The following is a 23,031-nucleotide window of genomic DNA, read 5'->3' on the forward strand; positions in this document are numbered from 1 at the left end:
TTTATTGACTATGCCAAAGCCTTTGACTGTGTGGATCACAATAAACTGTGGAAAATTCTTCAAGAGATGGGAATACCAGACCATCTGATCTGTCTCTTGAGAAACCTGTATGCAGGTCAGGAAGCAACAGTTAGAACTGGACATGGAACAACAGACTGGTTTCAAATAGGAAAAGGAGTCCGTCAAGGCTGTATATTGTCACCCTGCTTATTGAACTTCTATGCAGAGTACATCATGAGAACGCTGGGCTGGAAGAAACACAAGCTGGAATCAAGATTGCCGGGAGAAATATCAATAACCTCAGATATGCGGATGACACCACCCTTATGGCAGAAAGTGAAGAAGAACTAAAGAGCCTCTTGATGAAGGTGAAAGAGGAGAGTGAAAAAGTTGGCTTAAAGCTCAACGTTCAGAAAACTAAGATCATGGCATCTGGTCCCATCACTTCATGGGAAAAAGATGGGGAAACAGTGGAAACAGTGTCAGACTTTATTTTTTTGGGCTCCAAAATCACTGCTGATGGTGATTGCATCCATGAAATTAAAAGACGCTTACTCCTTGGAAGGAAGGTTATGGCCAACCTAGATAGCATATTTAGAAGCAGAGACATCACTTTGCCAACAAAAGTCCGTCTAGTCAAGGCTATGGTTTTTCCAGTGGTCATGTATGGATGTGAGAGTTGGACGGTGAAGAAAGCTGAGCGCCACAGAATTGATGCTTTTGAACTGTGGTGTTGGAGAAGACTCTTGAGAGTCCCTTGGACTGCAAGGAGATCCAATCAATCCATCCTAAAAGAGATCAATCCTGGGTGTTCATTGGAAGGTCTGATGTTGAAGCTGAAACTCCAATACTTTGGGCACCTCATGCGAAGGGTTGACTCATTGGAAAAGACCCTAATGCTGGGTAGGATTCGGGGCGAGAGAAGAAGGGGACGACAGAGGATGAGATGGTTGGATGGCATCACCGACTCGATGGACATGGGTTTGGGTAGACTCTGGGAGTTGGTGATGGACAGAGAGGCCTGGCTTGCTGCAATTCATGGGGTCGCAAAGAGTCGGACACGACTGAGCGACTGAACTGAACTGAACATTGTAAGAAATATATTTTACATTGCAACCTGATACACAAGTATAGGGAATACACACACACAGAGAAAATTTTCAAGAAACAATGTTGTCTTACTACATGTAATACTGTAATATTGTTCCCTTTTCCATTCTATTTCAATTTTTATTAAAAATACTGATCATGGCCCACTAAACCAATTTCATGCAAACCAAAACTCTAAAACACCCACAGAAGCCTAATCAAAGCTTCTGATAGAAAGATAATTACTATTTCAATACTACTTGAACATAACAATGAGAGGACATCTACACAGCATATCTAGGGGTTCAAGATGGCTGAGTGTAAGAACATGTACTCATCTCCTCCTGCGAGAGCACCAAAATCACAACTAGCTGCTGAATAATCATTGACAAGAGGATGCTGGAACCCACCACAAAAAGATACCTCACATCCAAAGACAAAGGAGAAGTTGCAACAAGACAGTAGAAGGAATGCGATCATTATAAAATTAAATCTCATACCCACCGGGCAGGCGACCCACAAACTGGAGAACAATAATACCAAAGACCTTCTCCCACTGTTGTGAAGGTTCCAAGCCCCACATCAAGCTTCCCAGCCAGGGGATCCAGCAAAGGGACTAGAAATCCCCCTAGAATCTGACTGTGAAGGCCAGTGGGATTTGATAACAGGACTTCCACAGGACTGTGGGAAAGAGAGACACCCACTTGGGGGGCATAAAAAAAATCTTGAGCACACCAGGACCCAGGGGAAAGGAGCAGTGATCCCCCACAGGAGACTGAACCAGACCTACTTACTACTGTTGGAGGGTCTCCTATGAAGGTATGGGTCAACAGAGGCTCACCACAGGCACTGGCAACAGCAGTCCTGGGAGGCGCCCCTTGATGAACCTTCTTTGAGGTCACCATTAATCCTACCATAGAACCTGTAGACCCCAGGGATGGGTTGCCTCAGGCCAAACAACTAACAAAGAGGGAGTGCAATTCCCTATCCATAAGCAGACAACTGGGCTACTTTTTTTTCTTAATTTAAGTCTTCATTGAATTTGTTACAATATTGCTTCTGCTTTTTATGATCTGGTTTCTTGGCCATAGGGCATATGGGATCTTAGCTCCCCAATCAGGGATCAAACCTGCACCCTCTGCATTCGAAGGCAAAGTGTTAACCACTGGCAGCAGGGAAGTCCCCAGATTAGTTTTACTAAGCACAACCCTGCCCACCAGAGCAAGATCCAGTTTTTCCCACCACTAGTCCTTCCCATCAGGAAGCTTACACAAGCCTCTTAGCCTCATTCACCAGAGGGCAGACAGAAGCAAAAGAAACTGCAATCCTGCAGCCGCAAGAAGAAAAACCACAAAACAGAAAGTTAATCAAAATGAAAATGCAGACAATTATGTCCCAGATGAAGGGACAAGATAAAATCACAGGAAGACAACTAAAAAAGGGGGAAATAGGCACCTTCCAGAAAAAGAATTCAGAAAAATGACAGTGAAAATGATCCAGGATCTTGGAAAAAGAATGGAGAAGATACAAGAAATGTTTACCAAAAACCAAGTATAACTAAAGAACAAACAGAGATGAACAATACAGTAGAAGGAATCAATAGTGAATAACAGGCAGAAGAAGAGGTAATTGGTCTAGAAGACAGAATGGTGGCTCTCACTGCCACAAAACAAAATATAGAAAAAAGAACAAAAAAAAAAAAAAAAAATGAAGACGGCCAAAGAGACCTCTGGGACAACATTAAACACACCAACATTCACATTATAAGGGTCCCAGAAGGAGAGGAGAGGAAGCATCCAAGAAAATCTCTAAAAAGACAACAGCTGAAAATTTTCCTAACATGGAAAAGGAAATATTCAACCAACTCCAGGAAGCACAGAGACTCCCAGGCAGGATAAACCCAAGGAGGAACACACCAAGACACATAGTAATCAAACTAACAAAAATTAGATACAAAGATAAAATATTAAAAACAACAAGGGAAAGATGACAAATAACATACAAGGGAATTCCTATAAGGTTATCGGCTGGTTTCTCAACAGAAATCAGAAGGGAATGGCATGATATAAAATGCAAAAGGAACAAGGCAGAAGGGAACAGCAGGATATAAAATGAGAAAGAAACTTCTCTAAGGAGAAAAAACAAGAGAAGGAAAAGACCTACAAAAAATAAACTCAAAACAATTAAGAAAACAGCAATAGAATCATATATATCGACAGCTACCTTAAATGTAAATGGATTAAATGCACCAACCAAAAAACATAGACTGGCTGGGTGGATGAAACACTTGGAATTATGCACTTCCAATTACCACATCACTCTACTTAGCCCCTCAAATTGTATGTAAGTATTTTATATCATTAAGTTAATCATGTTTCCATTATAGCTTGCAATTGTAATTATCTTTTATTTTTTATCTGGCTATTGATCATGAAAACTGATAAAATATTTTTTACTACTGTGATTATGTAGCTATTACTCATTTTAACACCATTGTATCATGACTGGTCAACAGAAAACAGTAAATTCTATATCACTGAAACTACCATTTAATAGAAAAACCTGCAATCACTTTTTAAAATCCAGATGCACATTAGAATTATCTTGAAATTTTTTGTAAAATACAAATGCCAAGGTATTGTTTTCTTCTCAAAAGCTTCAGAAGTGATTCTAATAAACAGCCATATTTAAAAATAACTGGACTATAGTATGACTTTTTACTTTTATCTAGTTTGTTTCACTTTTTCAATTTCATAGTCAGTGCTCCCATTTTATTTAAATGCACTCGATAAAGGCTTGAGAAAGAACAACAAAAAATAAGAGGGAGAAATTGGAAAGCATTTAAATAAAATGGAAGCACTGAATATGAAATAAAAAAGTAAAATAGGTATAATATATATATTTTAGAAACTTATGAATTTTTGCTTAGCTAGAAAAATTTATGACATTTGGTTCCACTTGTTTGCTTAAGCATGAATGGAATCCTAGATTTCTAACTTATATTCACTCAAAACTTTGATATAGTTCCACTTACTCTGGCATCTAGTATTACTGCTAGAAGTCTAGAAAGTTTATTATTTTTATGATGTTTTTTTCAGTTTGAATGAGGCGTGACATTTTCAATCCAATTCTGAGAATGTAAAGAAATACTAAGACAAAAAAAAAAACAACAGAAAATTAACATGTGATAACAGTATTATTAACTGAAGCACAGATTATGTTCAAATTTCACAAAATTTTCTGCTAATGTCCATTATTTTTTTTTCATAACTCATTCAAGATTCCACATCATATTCAGTTGCACAGAGCAACTTCACCTGCATGCAACAAAATCTGATAAATTTTCCTTTCATTTTTATTCTATTACAAATATTTTCTAATTTTCCTAGTTATGGCTTCTAGATACATCCATCACTTAAACATGCACATTTAATTTCCAAACACATCATTTTTTAAGTATCATTCATATTAATTTCTCATTTTCATATTAATTTCTCACTTAAATGTTTCCTTCTCTACAGTCAACCTCTGTGTTTTTTCAGTCTTTTAACTTTATTGAAACTAACAGATGCTTGATCCTTGGAAGAAAAGTTATAACCAACCCAGACAGCATATTCAAAAACAGAGACATTACTTTGCCGACAAAGATCCGTCTGATCAAAGCTATGGTTTTTCCAGTAGTCATGTATGGATGTGAGAGTTGGACTATAAAGAAAGCTGAGTGCCGAAGAATTGATGCTTTTGAACCGTGGTGTTGGAGAAGACTCTTGAGAGCCCCTTGGACTGCAAGGAGATCAAACTAGTCAATCCTAAAGGAAATCAGTCCTGAATATTCATTGGAATGACTGATGCTGAAGCTGAAGCTCCAATACTTTGGCCACCTGATACAAAGAACTGACTCATTGGAAAAGACACTGATGCTGGGAAAGACTGAAGGCAGGAGGAGAAGGGGACGACAGAGGATGAGATGGTTAGATGGCATCACCGATTCAATGGACATGAGTTTGAGTAAACTCTGGGAGTTGTTGATGGACAGTGAAGCCTGGCATGCTGCAGCCCATGGGGTTGCAAAGAGTCAGAAACAACTGAGCAACTGAACTGAACTTTATTGAGGCTTTCAACGGCTAAGTCAAGATCTCTCTTGGTAAATGTCACATGGTACTTGAAAATATGTGGGATATTTTTGAGTATCTTTTGATATTTATTTCTAACATAATTCAACTGTGATAAGCAAACAGATTCTGTATGATTTCAATACCTACAGACCATGAAATTTTTGCACCTTCTTTTGCATTTGTGTATGTGTGGGCTCAGTCGTGTCCAACTCTTTGTGACCCTAGGGACTGTAGTCCATCAGGATCCTCTGTCCATGGGATTTCTCAGGCAAGAATACTGGAGTAGTTTGCCATTTCTTCCTCGAGAGGATTGATCCCAACACAGAGATCAAAACGAGTCTCCTGAGTCTCTTGCATTGGCTGGAAGAGTCTTTACCACTGAGCCACCTGGGAAGCCCTGTTTTATGTCCCTGGATATGTTTCAGGGTCTCCTGCTCTACAGTCTATGGGAACTTGAATAGAATTTGTATCCTGCTGTTATCTGAATGCAGAGTTCCAAAGAATAGCAAGGAGAGATAAGAAAGCCTTCCTCAGTGATCAATGCAAAGAAATAGAGGAAAACAACAGAATGGGAAAGACTAGAGACCTCTTCAAGAAAATTAGAGATACCAAGGGAACATTTCATGCAAAGATGGGCACAATAAAGGACAGAAATGGTATGGACCTAACAGAAGCAGAAGATATTAAGAAGAGGTGGCAAGAATACACAGAAGAACTGTACAAAAAAGACCTTCACGACACAGATAATCATGATGGTGTGATCACTCACCTAGAGCCAGACATCCTGGAATGTGAAGTCAAGTGGGCCTTAGAAAGCATCACTACGAACAAAGCTAGTGGAGGTGATGGAATTCCAGTTGAGCTATTTCAAATCCTCAAAGATGATGCTGTGAAAGTGCTGCACTCGATATGCCACCAAATCTGGAAAACTCAGCAGTGGCCACAGGACTGGAAAAGGACAGTTTTCGTTCCAATCCCAAAGAAAGGCAATGCCAAAGAATGTTGAAACTACTGCACAATTGCACTCATCTCACACACTAGTAAAGTAATGCTCAAAATTCTCCAAGCCAGGCTTCAGCAATACGTGAACTGTGAACTTCCAGATGTTCAAGCTGATTTTAGAAAAGGCAGAGGAACCAGAGATCAAATTGCCAACATCCGCTGGATCATCGAAAAAGCAAGGGAGTTCCAGAAAAACATCTATTTCTGCTTTATTGACTATGCCAAAGCCTTTGACTGTGTGGATCACAATAAACTGTGGAAAATTCTTCAAGAGATGGGAATACCAGACCATCTGATCTGTCTCTTGAGAAACCTGTATGCACATCAAGAAGCAACAGTTAGAACTGGTCATGGAACAACAGACTGGTTCCAAATAGGAAAAGGAGTACGTCAAGGCTGTATATTGTCACCCTGCTTATTGAACTTCTATGCAGGGTACATCATGAGAAACGCTGGGCTGGAAGAAACACAAGCTGGAATCAAGATTGCCGGGAGAAATATCAATAACCTCAGATATGCAGATGACACCACCCTTATGGCAGAAAGTGAAGAAGAACTAAAGAGCCTCTTGGTGAAAGTGAAAGAGGAGAGTGAAAAAGTTGGCTTAAAGCTCAACGTTCAGAAAACTAAGATCATGGCATCTGGTCCCATCACTTCATGGGAAATAGATGGGGAAACAGTGGAAACAGTGTCAGACTTTATTTTTGGGGGCTCAAAAATCACTGCTGATGGTGACTGTAGCCATGAAATTAAAAGACGCTTGCTCCTTGGAAGGAAGGTTATGGCCAACCTAGATAGCATATTTAAAAGCAGAGACATTACGTTGTCAACAAAGGTCCATCTAGTCAAGGCTATGGTTTTTCCAGTGGTCATGTATGGATGAGAGAGTTGGACGGTGAAGAAAGCTGAGAGCCAAAGAATTGAAGCTTTTGAACTGTGGTGTTGGAGAAGACTCTTGAGAGCCCTTTGGACTGCAAGGAGATCCAACCAGTCCATCCTAAAGGAGATCAGTCCTGAGTGTTCATTTGAAGGACTGATGTTGAAGCTGAAACTCCAATACTTTGGCCACCTCATGCGAAGAGTTGACTTATTGGAAAAGACCCTAATGCTGGGAAGGATTGGGAGCAGGAGGAGAAGGGGACGACAGAGGATGAAATGGTTGGATGGCATCACCGACTCCATGGACATGGGTTTGGGTAAACTCCGGGAGTTGGTGATGGACAGGGAGGCCTGGCGTGCTGCAATTCATGGGGTCGCAAAGAGTCAGACATGACTGAGTGACTGAACTGAACTGATTGTGTGAAAACTGTATAAACCTTAATTATGTTGAATTGGTTCATACTGCTTTTCAGGTCTACTGTATCCTTCTACTTTTCTGCTTATTCATGCTATGAATTTCTGAAAGTTTGATATTAAAACTCCAATTAAAAATCTTAGGTGTTATGTTTTGGTTTTGCTAAAGGTGGCTCGGCACAAGGGACTCCATCTGGGGTCGATTCAAAGGGACCTCCATGAGCTCCTTGTAGCTCCTCCATGAGCTCAGCAGGAGCCTTCCCAGAGGGACCTGGTGGCAGAGGAAGACCCGGACCTGCTGGACCTGAACCCCCAGCCTGAGGAAAGCCAGGATGCTGTTCCTTTCCTGAAACTGGTTCAGCCTCGCAGAAATGCATCTAAAGGCCGGAAACCAAGGGCGTGCAGAGCAGTTGCAGCCCACTATGAAGTTCACCCACAAGACGGAGCACAGGCAGGTGTGGACAGGACGGTGAGTGGCTGGGAGGAGGCCAAAATCAACAGCTCCAACCCACTGCACTATGACCGCCAGAGAGGGCAATTTATGGTCACCTGGGCTGGGCTGTACTACCTGTACTGTCAGGTGCACTTTGATGAGGGGAAGGCTGTCTACCTGAAGCTGGACTTGCTGGTGGATGACACACTGGCCCTGCGCTGCCTGGAGGAGTTCTCGGCCACTGCGGCCAGTTCCCTTGGGCCCCAGTTCCGTCTCTGCCAGGTGTCAGGGCTCTTGCCCCTGTGGCCAGGGTCCTCCCGGGGGATCCGCACCCTCCCCCGGGCCCATCTCAAGGCTGCCCCCTTCCTCACCTACTTTGGACTCTTCAGGTTCACTGAAGGGCCCTGGTCTCCCCGTGGCTTGTCCCCACAGCCGCTCTCTGAGCATCCCTGTCCCCTCTGCCCCACCCTGAGCTGCTCCTCCCCCAGACCTGCCTCTCCCCCCGGAAGGCTGCCAGGGCTCACGTGATGTCCATGCCACACAAATATTCCCAGCCTCTCTGACAGCTCTCCCCACCTCCAGCTCTCCACCTCACTAGCTCCCCAACCCCATTTATCTCCTGACTCCCCAACCCTGGCCGCAGCCCCAAGGACACTGTGTTTACTGTACTCTGGGTGACGATGGGTCCTCCATACCCCCTCTTCAGGCACTAAGAGGGGCCAGATGCCAGAGAGACTGGGACTAGGCCAGGAGTTCCCGAATGTGAGGGGTCAGAGACCAGGACAGGCTCCTCCCCTGCTAATTCCCTGTGGATTTTTAAAATGGATATTATTTTTATTATTATTGTGACTAAATGTTGATAAGTGGATATTAAAGGGAATAAGTCATAAAAAAAAATCTTAAATTATCTACTTAAAACATAATTGTAATATATAGTGGAACTATATATAACTTTATTCTGTTTTCCAAACCATCTGACAAGTGTTATCATACTTTCATAATTTAAAAAAATTTTTTAAAAACCTCTTTGATGGATTTTAAATAATTAAGATCTAAATAAATGGAGAAACATACCATGTTTATTTAAATAAAGGCTACTATATACTGCTTGTCTAGAATGCTACTTCTTGATTCAGAGAACATATGTATGGTATGTGTATATATTTATACACACCTACACACACACACAAACACATACTGTGAATCAAAAAATAATAATAACTGGCATCCTAGAGAACACAGGAATTTCATTGCTATGTTCAAATGATACAGATAGTAGGTAATATTAACCTTTTCCAGTTTCTAAACTTATTTCTAGAGTTCAAGAATTTTCACAGGCTCTTCACACAAGTTGAAAGGATGCCCCCTAGGGCAGTCTCCCATGTGTTAACAGAGAACATTACGGGTAATATTCAGGTACTCCACTACATGACAACTTCAGTAACCAGAGACAGAGTACCCTTTTGCCTATCATGGACAAAGTGCCCAAGGAGGTTTTCGAACACAGGCATCAAGAACAGCACAGGTGAGGGCGGATGGGAAGCTGGGATAAGGAAGCTGAGTGAGGACAAACAGCACATACTCTCCTGGCAGAAGTTCCCTATCTTTGTTTTCACATATTTCAGATACTTTTGTCCACTTGAGGCTTTTCAGTCCCCTAAAATTCAGTATAACTTTTTAAATAGAACCAAATTGTTCATACTTTTTAATCTGTTTTTATACATTAAGCAAACGTTCTCGTATCAGATATCCTTCTACAGTAATGTAGTTTACTACTCTTTTAAATGGATATACCATGATTTATTTTACTAATCCTCTAGTACATGACTTTCAGGGACATTTTAAAGTTTCAGTCATCAAAAAAAAAAAATCACATGTACATCATTGTACATGCACCTGTAACTTTAGAATAAATGAAAACTATGTTTTCATTTGTTTCTCTTTGCAGTTTTCAGTTGTTGTTGTTCAGTTGTCAAGTCATGTCCAACTCTGTGTGACCCCATAGACAGCAGCCCACCAGGCTCCCCCGACCCTGGGATTCTCCAGGCAAGAACACTGGAGTGGGTTGCCATTTCCTTCTCCAATGCGTGCAAGTGAGAAGTGAAAGTGAAGTCGCTTAGTCGTGTCCGACTCTTAGCGACCCCATAGACTGCAGCCCGCCAGGGTCCTCCATCCATGGGATTTTCCAGGCAAGAGTACTGGAGTGGGTTGCCACTGCCTTCTCCATCCCTATAATCATAGGGGATTTTATTTAGATCATACCTGACTGGCCTAGTGGTTTCCCCACTTGCCTTAATTTAAGCCTGAATTTTGCTATAAAGACCTGATAATCTGTGCCACAGTCAGTTTCAGGTCTTGTTTTTGCTGACTGTATAGAGCTTCTCCATCTTCAGCTGCAATGAACACAATCAATATGATTTCAGTATTGATCATGTGGTAATATCCATGCATAAAGTCTTCTTTTGTGTTGCTGAAAAAGGGTGTTTGCTATGATCAGTGTATTCTCTTGGCAAAATTCTGCTAGCCTTTGTCCTGCTTCATTTTGTACTCCAATGCCAAACTTGCCTGTTACTACAGGTATCTCTTAACTTCCTACTTTTGCATTCCAATCCCCTATGATGAATACGACATTTTTTTTTTTGGTGTTAGTTCTAGGAGGTCTTCTAGGTCTTCATAGAACTGATCAACTTCAGTTTCTTTGGCATCAGTGGCTGGGCATAGACTTAAGATTACTGTGATGTTGAATGGTTTGCTTTAGAAATGAACCAAGATCATTCTCCTGTTTTTGAGGTTGCAACCAAGTACTGCGTTTCAGTCTCTTTTGTTGACTGTGATGGCTATTCCATATTGTCTAAGGGATTCCTGCCCACAGTAGTAGATATAATAATGGTCATCTGAATTAAATTCGCCCATTCTCGTCCATTTTAGTTCACTGATTCCTAAGATGTTGATGTTTACTCTTGCCATCTCCTGCCTGACCACGTCCAATTTACCTTGATTCATGGACCTAACACTCCAGCTTCCTCTGCAATACTGTTCTTTACAGCACTGGATTTTACTTTCATTACCAGACACATCCACAAGTGAGCGTCGTTTCCACTTTGGCCCAGCTGCTTCATTCTTTCTGGAGCTATGAGAAATTGCCCTCTGCTCTTCCCCAGGAGCATACTGGACACCTTCCAACCTGGGGGGCTCATCTTTTGGTGTCATATCTTTTTACCTTTTTATACAGTTCATGAGGTTCTCATAGCAGGAATACTGGAGTGGTTTGCCATTCTCTCCTCCAGTGGACTACATTTTGTCAGAATTTTCTACTATGACTTGCCTATCTTGGGTGGTCCTGCACAGCATGGCTCATAGCTTCACTGAGTTATGCAAGTCCCTTCACCATGACAGGCAGTGATCCATGAGAAGTTTTCAGTATTGATATATAAAACTGCTCCCCTTAAAAGTTCTAACAGTCTCCACTCCAACCAGGCATTCCCCAGTTGATAAGTATCATCTCCAAGTTTAATTAACATTTGTTTCATTTTTGTTATTTTATTAGGTGGCACTTTATTGTTTAAATTTGTATTCGTTTAATTATTTCTAAATTGTAGAGTTCCCTTCTATTTCTTTGCATGTAAACTGTACATAAACAAGCATTTCTGTTTTCTATTAGTGTTCATATTTTTCCTATTAATTTATAAAGATCTTTTCTGTTAGGTTATCAATCACTTGTCATATGTATTTGTAAATATTTTATTTATTATTTACCTTTACATTTTTAACTTGTATGTAGAAAGTTCTTTCACTGTACTATCATCGTATCTATCAATATTTTCTTTCTAGCTTAGGAATTGTGTTTAGAAATGCATTCCTCACTCCCCAGAATCACATAAATATTCATCTATATTTTCTATTTATTTCTTTACGGTTTTACTTTTTACATTTAACTTTTTAGTTCACCTGAAATTAAATTTGGCAAGCTGACTGGGAAAGGAATCTAACTTAATTTCAATTAAAATAGTTAAGCATTAAAGAACATTAACAACAAATAAGATTTGCTATTTTTGAAGGGTAGAGTGAAGAAAGCCACTGAGAAGGGTAAAAAAGAGAGATTTAATTTGCCTTGTAACATTGTATTTCTTATGATGACTGGATAGTTGTTATACACATCCATAAATTCCTATTTGAAACCTTGCAGACCCACTGTGATTTGGACTTCAGAATTTGGGTGACTTTATAAAGCTAATAGGGTACATATTGTTTATTATATAACACCCCCCAAAAGGCACTAAGACAGCATCCCATAATCAAACACAGTAGTATTTCTGTAGCAAAGTCAGTTACCCAAGATAAGGAAATTTGCTATGCCAGGGACAAAACCAATACAGCTACCCTCTCTCCTGAACTTGAGCTAGTCCTATCAAGAAAGAACTTCCATACTTTAGTAGAAGACCCTCCACAACTATCACACTTTTTTTTTCCTCTGCCTCAGATTGCCATGCCGCAGAGACCTCTGCAGCCATGGCTTGCAATTCTGTCATTCAATGGTGATGGGTTTTATCTAGCAAGGAAGTAGAAAGATGACTTGAAGGATCAATTAAGTTTCTGTCTGAAAGAAACTGATTCTTATTACTAGCTCTCATCCACATGTAGTTATCCTCAATAAATTTTAACTTAAAAGAGTATCCTTTTCAGCTGTAATCCCAATTATCTATGTTTCAGTACAAATCCCTTTCTTACTACTCAAAAATCTTTACCACAAATATGTAACCTGTAATGCAGTCCCTACTCTTTTAATGTTAACCAGAACCCCAAAACAGAGGGAAAGAGTCTCCTTACTTTGAGTTTCTGGGCTTCTCCTCTCACTTTCAGCAGTTCTGTTATAGAGTCCACAAAGCCCTGATAATGAAAGTTGCACATTTTCTCAATTTCTCGGTCATGATTGCGGATGCGAGTTTCAAGCTTCTCCATGAATCGTCCATGTTCCTCACCATCATAGACAGACCTTTTACAAAAAACAAAAAATGCCATGAAGATTACACACAGATTTATACATAAGAAAGAGAAACAAAATTACAAACCCAGAAGCAAATTTATTTGGAAACAAGATGTTTAAGTTACATAAACCACAGAGTAATTCAATTGTATTAATGTTGCCCCAATGCTTGATGAATTTTTTTAGGAAAATCTAAAATTTTACTTCCTTATTTATTGAAAAATATTTAAGTGTTTGACAGTAATCGTCATAGAATTCTCATCATAAAAGGACTGAATTATAATTCCTCTGTACCTTTCTTTCTCAGTTAAACTAATCTAGAAAAACTTAATTTTGGAAAAACCCAACTATACATTTACTCCAAGATTATACTCAATATTTGGCAATAAGCAGTTCATGATCCGAGCCACAGTCTGCTCCCGGTCTTGTTTTTGCTGACTGTATAGAGCTTCTCCATCTTTGGCTGCAAAGAATATAATCAATCTGATTTCGGTGTTGACCATCTGGTAATGTCCACGTGTAGAGTCTTCTCTTGTGTTGTTGGAATAAGGTGTTTGCTATTACCAGTCCGTTCTCGTGGCAAAACTCTATTAGCCTTTGCCCTGCTTCATTCTGTACTCCAAGGCCAAACTTGCCTGTTACGCCAGGTGTTTCTTGACTTCCTACTTTTGCATTCCAGTCCCCTATAATGAAAAGGACATCTTTTTTGGGTGTTAGTTCTAGAAGGTCTTGTAGGTCTTCATAGAACCGTTCAACTTCAGCTTCTTCGGCGTTACTGGTCGGGGCATAGACTTGGATTACCGTGATACTGAATGGTTTGCCTTGGAAACGAACAGAGATCATTCTGTCGTTTTTGAGATTGCATCCAAGTACTGCATTTCGGACTCTTTTGTTGACCATGATGGCTACTCCATTTCTTCTAAGGGATTCTTGCCCACAGTAGTAGATATAATGGTCATCTGAGTTAAATTCACCCATTCCAGTCCATCTTAGTTCGCTGATTCCTAGAATGTCAACGTTCACTCTTGCCATCTCCTGTTTGACCACTTGCAGTTTGCCTTGATTCATGGACCTAACATTCCAGGTTCCTATGCAATATTGCTCTTTACAGCATCGGACTTTGCGTCTATCACCAGTCACATCCACAGTTGGGTATCATTTTTGCTTTGGCTCCATCCCATCATTCTTTCTGGATTTATTTCTCCACTTATCTCCATTAGCATATTGGGCACCTACTGACCTGGGGAGTTCATCTTTCAGTGTCCTATCCTTTTGCCTTTTCATACTGTTCATGGGGTTCTCAAGGCAAGAATACTGAAGTGGTTTGCCATGCCCTTCTCCAGTGGACCACAATCTGTCAGACCTCTCCACCATGACCCATCCGTCTTGGGTGGCCCCACACAGCATGGCTTAGTTTCATTGAGATAGGACTAGACCTGAGAGACAGAGTGCCTGATGAACTATGGACAGAGGTTCGTGACATTGTACAGGAGACAGGGATCAAGAAAATCCCCATGGAAAAGAAATGCAAAAAAGCAAAATGGCTGTCTGAGGAGGCCTTACAGATAGCTGGGAAGAGAAGAGAAGCGAAAAGCAAAGGAGAAAAGGAAAGATATTCTCATCTGAATGCAGAATTCCAAAGAATAGCAAGGAGAGATAAAAAGCCTTCCTCAGCGATCAGTGCAAACAAATAGAGGAAAACAACAGATTGGGAAAGACTAGAGACCTCTTCAAGAAAATTAGAGATACCACAGGAACATTTCATGCAAAGATAGGCTCGATAAAGGACAGAAATGGTATGGACCTAACAGAAGCAGAAGATATTAAGAAGAGGTGGCAAGAATACACAGAAGAACTGTACAAAAAAGATCTTCACGACACAGATAATCATGATGGTGTGATCACTCACCTAGAGCCAGACATCCTGGAATGTGAAGTCAAGTGGGCCTTAGAAAGCATCACTACGAACAAAGCTAGTGGAGGTGATGGAATTCCAGTTGAGCTATTTCAAATCCTCAAAGGTGATGCTGTGAAAGTGCTGCACTCAATACGCCAGCAAATTTGGACAACTCAGCAGTGGCCACAGGACTGGAAAAGGTCAGTTTTCGTTCCAATCCCAAAGAAAGGCAATGCCAAAGAATGCTCAAACTACCGCACAATTGCACTCATCTCACACGCTAGTAAAGTAATGCTCAAAATTCTCCAAGCCAGGCTTCAGCAATACGTGAACCGTGAACTTCCAGATGTTCAAGATGGTTTTAGAAAAGGCAGAGGAATCAGAGATCAAATTGCCAATATCCGCTGGATCATCAAAAAAGCAAGAGAGTTCCAGAAAAACATCTATTTCTGCTTTATTGACTATGCCAAAGCCTTTGACTGTGTGGATCACAATAAACTGGAAAATTCTTCAAGAGATGGGAATACCAGACCATCTGATCTGTCTCTTGAGAAACCTGTATGCAGGTCAGGAAGCAACAGTTAGAACTGGACATGGAACAACAGACTGGTTTCAAATAGGAAAAGGAGTACGTCAAGGCTGTATATTGTCACCCTGCTTATTGAACTTCTATGCAGAGTACATCATGAGAAACGCTGGGCTGGAAGAAACACAAGCTGGAATCAAGATTGCCGGGAGAAATATCAATAACCTCAGATATGCGGATGACACCACCCTTATGGCGGAGAGTGAAGAACTAAAGAGCCTCTTGATGAAGGTGAAGGAGGAGAGTGAAAAAGTTGGCTTAAAGCTCAACGTTCAGAAAACCAAGATCATGGCATCTGGTCCCATCACTCCATGGGAAATAGATGGGGAAACAGTGGAAACAGTGTCAGACTTTATTTTTTTGGGCTCCAAAATCACTGCTGATGGTGACTGCAGCCATGAAATTAAAAGACGCTTACTCCTTGGAAGGAAGGTTATGACCAACCTAGATAGCATGTTTAAAAGCAGAGACATTACTTTGCCAACAAAAGTCCGTCTAGTCAAGGCTATGGTTTTTCCAGTGGTCATGTATGGATGTGAGAGTTGGACGGTGAAGAAAGCTGAGCGCCGCAGAATTGATGCTTTTGAACTGTGGTGTTGGAGAAGACTCTTGAGAGTCCCTTGGACTGCAAGGAGATCCAATCAATCCATCCTAAAAGAGATCAATCCTGGGTGCTCATTGGAAGGTCTGATGTTGAAGCTGAAGCTCCAATACTTTGGGCACCTCATGTGAAGGGTTGACTCATTGGAAAAGACCCTAATGCTGGGTAGGATTGGGGGCGGAAGGAGAAGGGGACGACAGAGGATGAGATGGTTGGATGGCATCACCGACTCGATGAACATGGGTTTAGGTAGACTCCGGGAGTTGGTGATGGACAGAGAGGCCTGGCGTACTGCAGTTCATGGGGTCGCAGAGAGTCGGACACGACTGAGCGACTGAACTGAACTGATACTCAATAAGCTGACATGGCTAGAGAGAAATCACATAGCTGTGCCGCTAAACTCAGTTCAGCTATATCTGATGACAAATTTAAATTAGGTAGCCAAACATCAGTAGATAATAATATTAAAATTATCCCACCCAATACCACTACCAAAAAAAATCACTTTGTAGTCTCTAAAATGTGTGAAAATCTTACATTCTCCACTCCTCAAATGTCCACCCTCTCTATCACTTTCAGTTGTATTTCACAGAAATATATATATATGTTATCTATATATAACATATATGTGTTATTTCATCTCCTCTCAACCAATCTGCTTACATTTAAAACTCCTATTCTGTCCACCCTCTTGTAACAATAAAAATTCAGGTGTTTATCTACAGTCATTCTTGTTGTCTCTAAGAACTTTATTCCTGCAATTATCACCTTTTATTCCTACCCTGAATTATATATCTCTTCCACTCTACTAAATCATTCTCATGAATATATAAACATGACTTCACAAAATCCATCTTTACCTACTCATTTCCCTCCAGCCACCATCTTATGTCGCTGCTCCTCTTCCCAGCAAAATTTCTTTCTACCTCCTCACCTCCGAATAGTTAGCATTCATCTTACTGAACCTAATGGCAGCATTTTACATGGTTTAATATATCTTCCTTCTGGAAACACTCTTTTCTCTAGACTTCAGTGATGCCACACTAAGTGGTTTTCATCATTTTACTGACATGCCTTCTTAATCTCCTTCCTAGGCTCTTCCTCCTCTATTCTTTTTCTAAATATTCCAAAAACCTCTTCTCTTACCTACCTGTGCTCTCTCACCAAGAAATGACAGCTAATCCCATGTCTTTATAATATATACCATCTACTACAGTGGTAGACTTCCTAATCTATACCTTCAATTCTGAGCACTTCCATGAGCACTAGGCTCAAATGCCTAGCTACTATTAACAACTCCAATTGGATTTTTAAAAATCATCTTGAATTTTAACATAGAAAAAAATCATCTATCTCCACTCCCAAACTTGATCCTCTCAAAAGCTCCCTACCACTCAGCTACTCATCACAGCTAATGGCATATCCAGTTGCCCAAGTCAAATATCCAAATCCAGGAATCACTCCCAATGCACCTCTTTCCATCAAACACCTCATCCAATCCGCTAGTAAGTCCTGACAACTTAACCTCCAAAGCATATCTTAAAACTAACCACCATCACACCATTTCCAATAAAAACTCTAGTCTAAACTTCTATCACTGGCTCACTGGACCAAAGCAATAGCCTCCTAAAACTCTCCATCCGGCTCCCCTCACTCCCGATACTTCTTGTCCCAAAGGAGATACTCCACACAGCAACAACAATAGCTTTTATGAAGCAGTAGTTCAGATGTTACCCTCCTATTTGTGTTAGTCAAGGGGCTTCCCTCATAGCTCAGTGGGTAAAGAATCTGCCTGCAATGCAGGAGACCTGAATTCGATTCCTGGGTCGGGGAGACCCTCTGGAGAAGGGAATGGCAACCCACTCCAGTGTTCTAACCTGGAGAATCCCATGGACAGAGGAGCCTAGCAGGCTATAGTCCGTGGAGTTGCAAGAATCGGACTCTCCAATTCCTTCTCTTTACAAAAGGAATAAAAGTTATAAATCCTTATCATGGCCTATAACATTCCACATAATCTAGCCTCTGAGTATTTCTCTAACATTGTGTCTCCCTAAGTCACACCTCTAGCCTTGCCTTCCTCCATCCTCCATACTCCTGCTACAGAGGATTTTTTTTAGTCTCTTCCTGCCTCAAGAATTTTGTTTTTGCTGTTCATATGCTAGTAACACTCATTCCCTGTATCTTCAAACAATTTTCTCCTTCTCATCATCCAGTTTGTTATCTTCCCCCCAATCCATCCTAATTAGATTGTAAGCTCCAGGGCAACAACTTTGTCTGCCATATTCACCTCTGTCTGTAAAACAATGCCAGACAGGTAATAGGTAATGAGTAAACATTCACTGACTAAATGAATGACTATTGTTGTCTCTGTTGTTTAGTCGCTCAGTTGTGTCCAACTCTTTGCAACCCCATGGACTGTAACCCACCAGGCTTTTCCATCCATGGGATTTCCCAGGCAAGAACACTGAAGTGGATTGCCATTTCCTTCTCCAGGGGATCTCGTCGACCCAGCAACTAAACCTGTGTCTCCTGCATCTCCTGCGTTGGCAGGCAGATTCTTCACCACTAGTGCCACCTAGGAAGAACATTATCTCTAAGAACTCTTAGATCTTTGACATTTATTCAACAAATATACTTTTGCTCATTATCAACATTTTCTGGTTCTACAATCATTTGGGCTTCCCAGGTGGCACTAGTGGTAGAGAACCTACCTGCCAATGCAAGAAATGCAGGTTTAATCCCTGGGCTGGGAAGATCCCCTGAAGGAGGGCATGGCAACCCACTCTAGTATTCATGCCTGGAGAATCCCACAGACAGAGGAGCCTGGCAGGCTATGGTCCATAGGGTCACAAAGAGTCAGACACAACTGAAGCGACTGAACACACACAGCACATAATCATTATCACCAACCTGATTCAGCAAATCAGTTCCATTGCCCAAAACTCAGCAGTAATCATAGAACATAATATATATACAAGTTTGGATTCCAGTAAAAATTCTGAAAATTTACTTATGAATAAATAAAGGGAAGAGATCTTCAAATAAATTATAAACAACCCCTGCTTTGACAATTAAAACAATTAAAATGCCTAAAGGAGCTATCTGGAAAACACATGACAGAATCAACTGTTGTCATTTCAACTAACCTCAAACAAGCCTAACTGTTCCCCTTCCAAAGGAAAGAAAAAGAAAGATTTCCATGTAAAGGCACCAGTGCTCCTTGCCATTTGAAGAAGAGAAATAACCACTGAAAATTCAACCATCTAAATGGCGTAAGAAGATTATTACTCAATATTGAGACAAGCCTCTTGGTTTCAAATTCAGTTATATCTTGACCCAACAATACTTTTAAGTAGTAAGTATACTTCCTTATACATTGTAAAACTTCTTTCTATTGTTCTCCCTCCAAGATCTACATTAATATGCAAAAGACAACCTCAAGGAGAAGAAAATCTCAAAGTTAATAAGTTCATAATTTATGTTAATAGTGCCTCCCTATGTGGCCTTGGTGTTTAGCAATGTGATTTAACTAGGAGTTAATCTCTAGGACACTCAGCTTTCTCATTTAGGAAATAGGAAGCAATCAATTAGAAATTCTTTTTAGCATCAGTCTAGCTCTAAATTTCTACAATTCAATTTCACTTTCAAGTCCAGTCATCATAATGTAAACATCAAACATTTTTCAGAACAACATAAAGAGTTAATGTATTTTCTACATCCTTATCACTAGGGCCCCACTTGTTTCTCCTATTTTAGGGCTTTTATGATTCTAATACTCTCTTAATTATAATAATGTTGAATAATATGAAAGGCTTATATAGTGGATCTCTTGAGTACCCTGAGAATTTAAAAAGTTAGAATAAAATGTAAAACCTACACTTAAAACAGGAGTTTTGGACTGTGTTTAATTAACATGTGTTCCATGAGTACACAACTGGAAAACCAAAATTTCCAGATTTTATGTCGATTTTGTGTGTATAAGAAGAAGCACATATATATAAGTTTTTAGGGAAATATCCATAGTTTTCTTCTGGTTATCAAAGGGTTAAAAACCTAAAAGTTTGTTTCAAATTGCCTAGCATAGGAAAAGGCAATTATAATTATAGATCAGTACCTAACAGTTCAACTTACATCAGCATTTCACATATATCTCAGACTTAGTGCTAACCAGCTATCAGATATAAAATGCTGAAAACAAAAATAACAAGCCTTAAATTCTGGAAAGGCCATAGATCTCCTGAAATTAACCTAATACTGGTAGTCAACATTGAACTTGAACAAAGAGTATTTCCCTTCCCTGCAATAAATGAATTATAACTGGAGAAAGACTGCCATCTAGTGATAGCCCATTTCTAACATTCTTTAAAATTTGATGTGACCAAGCAAAGGACTGCTTAAAAATCTAAAACTATATTCTATAATACTTGCTAGCCAAAGTCTTATAACTTGTTATTAAATGATATTGTATATAAAGTACTCTAATGTTTAAATGTCCATTTCTAATAGAAAGTAGAATCTTAAAAACAAAGTTATATGCTTTTGACATGTGGGCCTTAGGTGCGTCATAGTTAAACAAGACTACAAAATAAACTGCACCACGGGTTTAATTATTTGTGATGATCCAACAAATATTCTGGTACCTAGTGAAAGTTAAACAAGAAGATATGCTTGGAAACTAGCAGCTTTGTATAGCCTAAATTTTCACTCAACTTCATAAATACTGCCTTGTACAGTCATTTCCAAAAAATCCCAAATAAACCACAGGCTTCTGCAAAAACTAAAATGTTTCATCTATCTGACACATACTTCTAACACTACACCTAAATTGACAGAGGTTTTTTTAACTTATAAATAAAACACTTCAGGAATTCTACTCAACAAAAATATTTATTCCCAAGTACTGAATCATAAGAGGATTATATCGCTTGAGAAAGCCTCCCACTCATTCGTCAAAAGATAAAAATAAATACAATGTAATGAGCGTATGTTATCTCATGTAAATCCTAGGCAACTTATAAATTAGACATTATTCTATTCTGAAGAACCTAAAATCCAAGAAGATGAAGTAACTTGCCTAATCCACACTCCTAGAGAGTATTCTCTGTAGTACATCAGTCTGTCTCCTTTTACAGCAAAGGACAGCAAGAAAGTCACATGGACCCCTAAAACGTTAAAAGCTGAAAGAGGTCTTGGAAATGGAATACAAAGCCTTTATTGTACAACGGAGGAAACTGAAATCAAGAGAAGTTAAACACCTTAATCAAAATTACATTGCCTGTTACTGATACACCTGGGCTCGACTCCTCCCAAAAAAAAAAAGGAAAAACTAAAGCAATATGAAGCCTGACAATGCAATATGAAGCATGGTTTTTAAAAAGACACACATACACACTTCTACTTTAAGATGAGTCAGTTGTCTATTAGCTGTGCCTACACAACAGCTATTCCATTCTTCTTCCTATTAGAAGAGTCCCAATTTGTTCTGGTATTTCACCTTTCTATCCTACTGCAAGAGGTACGTGCACACATGCTTAGTCACTTCAGTTATGTCCAATTCTTTTGCAACCCCATGCACTACAGCCTGCCAAGCTCCTCTGTTCTGGGATTCCCCAGCCAAGAATACTGGGGTGGGATGCCATGCTCTCCTCCAGGGGATCTTCCCAACCCAGGGATAGAACCAGTGTCTCCTGCATCTCCAGCATGACAGGCAGATTCTTCACCCACTGAACCACCTGGGAAGCCCAATGCAAGAGGTAAATACTATTAATAATTTAGACCAGTACAGTAATTTAATTCCCCTAGTCAGTGACCAATTAACAGATGACACAACTCACTGATGGAAGTTAAAGGAAGTTTGGGAGTGAGGATCCAAAGAAATGCTTCTTTCCTGAAGGATGCAGGAAAAGAAACTGCTTTTTCTACTTTGGAAGTTGTTCTGTATAATGCTTTGGGATGCAGCAACCATCCCGAGATGAGAGGAGACACTGCCAATAACTTGATAATTCCAAAGAGGAAAGATAGAAAACAACTGGGTCCTTAATGATGAACCTGGAATAGTCCTATCTCCAGTGTTCATATTATGTGCGATAAATTTTCTATTTTAAGGAAAACTTCCTGTTTCCACTTTGTCTTAATAGTCTGCTACTTGCAAAGGAAAGTATCCTAAATGCTTACCACTGTTCATTCTTCAAAGGTAGCAGGCAAATCAGAGAAAACAACCAGCAGCCAAAGTCTGAAGATGGCTAAGGAATCCTGTTTCCAGGACCTAGACTACTCTTCCTCATTTTCTTCTTAGTTAAGAGTTAACTCCCAATTCACTCTTCAAATCTCAGCTTGCACCTTTCTTTTACTGGGAAACATTCTCTAAACACAGACTCTGTTATATGTTTCTCTTTTGTTATTAATGCCATTTCAGAACTTATTTAATTATATTCTGATTACCCATTCATTTGTCAATTTCCCCATACCAAAATGTTAATCTCCTTGTCAGCTGAGATAGTGTCTTACCCATTTTATCTCCAGCTAATAGCACAGAGACTGGCATAGAGGAGACCCTCCATATATGCTAAAAACAGTTTCCTACCTTTCCTTCTCTTTCTCTAAGATGTAGGTTTCTGACTGCCTCAAAGAGGGATACAAAAGAGTACCATATCAAACGAAGTTTATCTGTTGAGATGTTTTCAGAACCCAAGAGAACTTCAAGACAAGACACAAAGGACTAAACATTTTGCTTTTGTTTTTGATTAAAAAAAATTCAGAGTTTGGTTTGTTCTTTTCTTTCTCACATATATGTTGTTTAACTTCTGTCATGGTTTTAGTCATGAAACATTTTCTTCTCATTAAGCTCCATAAAAGCATCATTAGTATTTCTTGTTTATTCCAAAAGTTAAAAATAAAATGGAAAAACAGATCTGAACATGATGTTGCAAGAGAAACTGCAGGAGGTCAAGAGGAGTTTAAAGTTCCTTCCCTTCCTTACTTCAGTTTGTCTATCAATTTAATTCAGACCTTACTAACGTAATTTGAATGCC

At 39.8% G+C, this 23,031-nt stretch overlaps 2 protein-coding genes across 11 annotated transcripts in view; one reads left to right on the top strand and one right to left on the bottom strand.

The window, feature by feature from the left end:
* EXOC6B (exocyst complex component 6B) overlaps positions 1–23,031 on the bottom strand; it is a 760,794-nt gene that overhangs the window by 598,175 nt on the left and 139,588 nt on the right. For all 10 annotated transcript variants that reach the window (XM_081482978.1, XM_081482980.1, XM_081482979.1 and 7 more), the window contains one exon: positions 12,760–12,925. In XM_081482978.1, the coding sequence (XP_081339104.1) occupies positions 12,760–12,925 (166 nt within the window). The remainder of the gene's footprint in view (positions 1–12,759; positions 12,926–23,031) is intronic.
* LOC145544531 (tumor necrosis factor ligand superfamily member 12-like) lies at positions 1,400–8,460 on the top strand. Its single transcript, XM_081587439.1, has 2 exons — positions 1,400–1,409; positions 7,745–8,460. Exons 1-2 carry the CDS (start codon positions 1,400–1,402, stop codon positions 8,458–8,460), a joined length of 726 nt encoding a protein of 241 aa, XP_081443565.1.

Source organism: Giraffa tippelskirchi, chromosome 4, assembly GCF_054371585.1.
Source record: "Giraffa tippelskirchi isolate mGirTip1 chromosome 4, T2T-mGirTip1v1.2.pri, whole genome shotgun sequence".
Lineage (NCBI taxonomy): Eukaryota > Metazoa > Chordata > Mammalia > Artiodactyla > Giraffidae > Giraffa > Giraffa tippelskirchi.